The sequence below is a fragment of the Oikopleura dioica genome, chromosome 1, assembly GCF_907165135.1.
Source record: "Oikopleura dioica chromosome 1, OKI2018_I68_1.0, whole genome shotgun sequence".
NCBI lineage: Eukaryota > Metazoa > Chordata > Appendicularia > Copelata > Oikopleuridae > Oikopleura > Oikopleura dioica.
Window position 1 is genome coordinate 7,559,337 of NC_137291.1, and position 4,822 is coordinate 7,564,158.

General features: G+C 41.8%; 1 protein-coding gene across 1 annotated transcript; it reads right to left on the reverse strand.

Annotated features, from left to right (window-relative positions):
• Nucleotides 1-1,037: 1,037 nt before the first annotated feature.
• On the reverse strand, nucleotides 1,038-4,822 carry LOC145698207 (uncharacterized). Its single transcript, XM_081775413.1, has 5 exons — nucleotides 4,634-4,822; nucleotides 4,357-4,434; nucleotides 4,153-4,311; nucleotides 3,685-3,779; nucleotides 1,038-1,629 (listed from the first exon to the last, which is right to left on the reverse strand). The coding sequence occupies exons 1-5, from the start codon at nucleotides 4,686-4,688 to the stop codon at nucleotides 1,210-1,212; spliced, it is 807 nt and encodes a 268-aa protein (XP_081631539.1). The 5' UTR covers nucleotides 4,689-4,822; the 3' UTR covers nucleotides 1,038-1,209.

Below are 4,822 nucleotides of genomic sequence, written 5' to 3' on the forward strand. Positions count from 1 at the left end.
AACAAGCTTATCTCCTATCGAAGATGCATTTAGTCAAAGTTCAAGTAATAATTTCACAAAGAAAAATATGTTCCAAAATGTTCCGTGGGCTCAAAAACAGCCACAGATCACGATTCTTTGTCACGATTTTTGACACTTTATTACCCATTTGTCGATAAGTAAGTGAGCATTTACGTAGTCGTCGTGAGGAGGTAATTCTTATGGCAGGTATTAAAGCACGTTGTAAATCGCCGAGTAAAATTTCGCGAAAAATGTCAGCGGCGGAAATCGGCGGAAGTGTAAAAGCGGATTAGCACGTGCGCCAACTTTCCTCAAAAGTCGCTAAAAACGCTGTAAAAGGAGCGATAGGGTTAGGAGCGGGCCTGGGCTGGAGCTCAGGCGAGATTTTGATAGTTTATGAAGGTCACTGTGACTCGGTATGCGGAAGTATTACTGTCATTTCGGAGGAAAAACGACTCCGATGATCGGAGTCCGATCGAGCTCATTTTATTTCAAACTGGAGTCAGCCTGCATGCTTTGCGGTCTTATGATAGTAATACATGCTAAAAAGACAAGCGGCATATAATTTTCATTGAACCCTGATTGGGAATAATGGGCAATTAAGCGAAGGCACTTGTTCATCAAGATGATAATGCACGGTTTTGACGCGAAATGGACAGCTTCGTTTGCTGCTTTGCATCAGATGGAAGGAGGCAATAAGCGATTTTGGTGATTTGGCTGGGGAAACGGTTAACAGTAATCCTAACAGTTAGTATCTACACACAAGGTGCAAAGTCTTTGACGGAAGTGCTTGATTTAGGAGCTGTCAGCTTTTCAGCTTTAATCAGAGACATTAAACGATCGTCTCGTTTTCTCTACCCACCGCGCTGCCACTTGCCACTTGTACCCTTATTACTCTGCCAAGGTGCTATAATTCATGTTACTTTTTTCTGTTCCTGCTCGGGCTAAAAATGTTTTCCTTTTTTTCAACAATATATATTTTTTTTATTCTCGGACAAAATCATTATATACAGAAGTAACAATCGCCAATTTTATACAGTAATGAATAAATACACAACAGTTAGTTTTAGACAGTAGATACCGACAGGCCTGGAATACTGTATCAGAGTGACTGTTAGTGTAAGATACAAGTGGAAAATTTTGATGAAGGAAAAATATATATTACAGTGTTTTTTGATAACAAGTTCTGTAGTTGTTGTTTATATGTTTTCAAGCAGCAGTTTGAGGAATAATTGAAACTTCTGCTTTTTGAAGATCAGGTGCTTTAGTCGTTTGTTCGATAGGTTCAGGAATTGGCTCAGAGGTGCTACCAGAGCCGTCGCTCTTCACTGGTGAAATGGCACTCGATTCGGACTTGTTGACGTTTGAGCTTGGATCGCTAGAGCTAGAATATGCCTCGTCGATTTCTTCCTCTTCGCAGCTCGACTCCGATTTTCCCTCGAGATCTTCTGGGTTCAGTTTTGATCGGTTCTGTTTCTTCCACTTCATTCGTCGATTTTGATACCAGGTCTTGACTTGAAGCTGGGTCAGACCGAGCTCTGCAGCGAGGCCGACCCGGTCGGAAGTAGAGAGGTACTTTTTCGTGTCGAATTCGCGCTCAAGTCGAAGAAGCTGACCTTCTGTAAAAACCTGAAAGAAACGGTCAATATCAAGTCTATTCGGTTCTAGAGTTCAGCATGAGAGGGCGTTTTTATTCGCGTATTTTACAAAATAAGATCACACCAACAAATGGCTATTTATTTTTAAATTATGATTATTGCCAATTTAATTAACTAAATCGCAGCTGCTGCGGGAGAAAGGGCACCACTCACTTTAAAAATACTCGTTTGGTTTTATGAGCGCGGGACTGGTAATCGAGAAATTGTCGTCGATTATCTTGTACCATTTTGGTTAACGACTCGATAGATTACGAGCCAGCCTTGCTACTAAGTACTCGCTCTAATCACCATTACGCGCAAAAATAGCGAACACAAATCCTACCCAATGATTAATTACGCCCGCCGAGATATTTTAGGGCGATGAGTTTTCAAGGGACAGTGCATAATTCCCCCTCAAAACGACCAGATGTCCAGAATATTCCACAAAGTCTACTCCCGCGACAATAATGCCCTATCAATTGATGTGGCTGTATTTGCCTTTGCAAGATTACTGTAAATCCGTCCGCTTCAATTTCGACTTTCGTGTAAATAACTTTCACGAAATTCGAAGCTTTCATAAAGCAACTGCATCTTCTGGATAGCGTCTTCCCCGTCGTTCGTGGCGCCCGGCTGGCTCCGCGCGGGGGAAATTCTGGTGGTGCTGCTAATGCCAGAACTGTGACATCTTTTTGTCCAAATCTGTTTGGCTCAATGTCACTAAAGTTTCTAATTGAGCAGATCCGGAATTTTCAGCAATGCGAAAATTTGTACTTAGCTACGATCAAAAAAGGTCATTCCTGTCAACTTATCGGTAGTAGCAAGTCGCTTTTAAGGTTAGCGGAAGCAACTCCTCAGATTCGAAAATTAGTAATGATTGCTACAGCAGCTTATCCACTACTTTCCGCTTGAACTTTTCTGTTCTTACTTTCCGGCTCAAGTGGATTTTCCTTGAGGAACTTTAACAATCCTTAATTGTTAAAAAAGGTAGAGCGTGTTTGATCTATCGATCTTTTAGGCGGATATGCCGCCTAATGTAAAGCTCCTTGAGGGGGTATACAAGTCGCGAAGGAGTATTTACCCACTTATTGCTTCGAGTTGGGAAATTTTCAATCAAAAAGACTTTTCTCGCCGGAAAGTGCCCAAAATCAGACATGAGTGGCGCCTTTGAGGCAACAGGGGCTCATCCAGGCGAGCCACAATGGATTAAGATACTTTTGAGCAAAGTAATCCTAATTAAATTTGGCGCCTTGATTACTTATCAAACTAACTCTTGGCGGAACTACAAAATATCGATCTAAATTTACTTCAAATTTGATTTTAATTTTGTTTCATTTTCAGCAAAAAAGATTCGCCCCAAGTATAAACGTTCGCGTAATATCAGAACTACATAAAACGTCATCTAATCTGCGGTCAAAGTGCGTGCCTCAATCCGGTTGATGTTAGGGCACGCAGAAAGAGATCAATCGCGCCGAAATGGATTTGGGAATAATCGTAGAAACAACAGCTCAAACCCGATTAATTCCATTATTTCTCGATTAAGGTGCCCGCCCCGGGGGCTTTCAATATCAAAATCCCACGATTTTCCAAGCTCTAAGTAAAACCAGCTGGGAATAACTATCCCGTGCGCTTCTCTTCGAAAAGAGGCTATCAAACATTACGTGTACTAAATTTCCAAAGATCAAAGCCCTGTTGTAAAAGTTCACTAGCACTGCTTTGGATACCCTTACTTTAGTAACTTTTTATATCCTCGTGGTCGGGAGCACTTTCAGTTTTACGGCTGCGAATTCAAATCGGCATAAAATTGACATTTGCAGCACCTGTGATTATGGCAAATTTCGAATTATAGCTCGGATTAGCGTGTTTACGTCATTTTCTAGCTATTGCAATGTTACTAATAGTCTATCAAATAAGCGTTAGTTAAACTTGCGAAAGGCCTATGAAAACGGAAGTAGATTCCCGCTCAAGTACACAAAAAAACAATGATGGGCAAAAATTATCTTATTTAGAAAAAACAGGAAAGGACTCATTTATTTTAACTCCTTCTTACCGTTCGGGAGCGGCGACACTTGCGCACACGGTGGTCCAAATGCATCCGCCACAGTGGGTTAAGACCATACGGGAACATGCCGAACGGGGACAAGCCTAAAAGACAAATATTAAATAAAGAAGAAACATTACAATTTTGATAGCCTGGGGCTGACAAAGAGGGCACCCGCCGGAAGGAGTTACCCACCGCGACTTGTGTATTCCGGCTGAGCTAATCCTCCCAGAGCTATTAGCATTCGCCCATCGATCCTGCATAAAAATAAGGGGATGAAAACGATTCCCAGACGAAATTTGGGCATAGAACAAACAAGTTAACCCGTTTGAAATTCAAATATGATCATATTTCTTTCCCCTAATAGGAAACAAAAAAGTATTGCCAAAATATAATGTTCTAATTATGTTGCCAATTAAAGCCTGCTTGGGATATTGAACCCGTCAAGAAGCTGTCAAATGCACAATAGAATGTTACCTGGATTGAGTGTCGCTGGCGGGACGAGGCCGGGTACTCGCGGAGCCAAGCCTCGATTCATCGAATGCAACAGGGCAGCGTTGGTGAGCGCGATGTTGTTGCTGAGGGCAGCGGCCTGGGCCTGGGCGATGGTTTGTTGGGCATGGTGCTCGGTGATGGCTAGGAAAGGAGTGTAACTAGAGAAATAATGGAAAGCGGAAGTACCGTTCAGACGGGCTTGGCTGGAGAGGATGTCTTCTATCATGAAACTGCTCGATCTGGAAGGACGAGCTTTCTTGCTTTCTTTTTCTTGAGCTCGACAACTATTCTAGGGACATGATTTCACTTCGGTTATAGTTTCGTTTGATGTCCGATATTTAAAAACATAAAATAAAGACACTCAAGTGCCATTAAAGTCCCTATTTTCGCATTTTTATAAGGTCAAAAATGACAGCTTCTATTCAACACAACTGATTATATCGTCTATTTTGTCGAACTTTGCCTGGGCAGGAAGAAGTGGACGATGCGGATTGAACTTCACTTTCGATGGTAGCCATTCTTGGTCTTCGGGTACTCTTCGTTGATTCCCGGTGAAAACCTCTTTCTTGATTTTTTGAAGAATCGGGGGTTTGAAGGCAAACAGCTATCTTTTGGGAAAAAAAGAAGATGTGTTTTTAATTATTGGTATAAG

Coding starts and splice junctions, on each gene's coding strand:
- LOC145698207 (XM_081775413.1), bottom strand. CDS start 4,688: ATGGCTACCATCGAAAGTGAAGTTCAATCCGCATCGTCCACTTCTTCC. Junction 4,435..4,633: donor GTCCACTTCTTCCTGCCCAG/GCAAAGTTCGAC, acceptor CTCAAGAAAAAG/AAAGCAAGAAAGCTCGTCCT. Junction 4,312..4,356: donor CAGCCAAGCCCGTCTGAACG/GTACTTCCGCTT, acceptor CTCCTTTCCTAG/CCATCACCGAGCACCATGCC.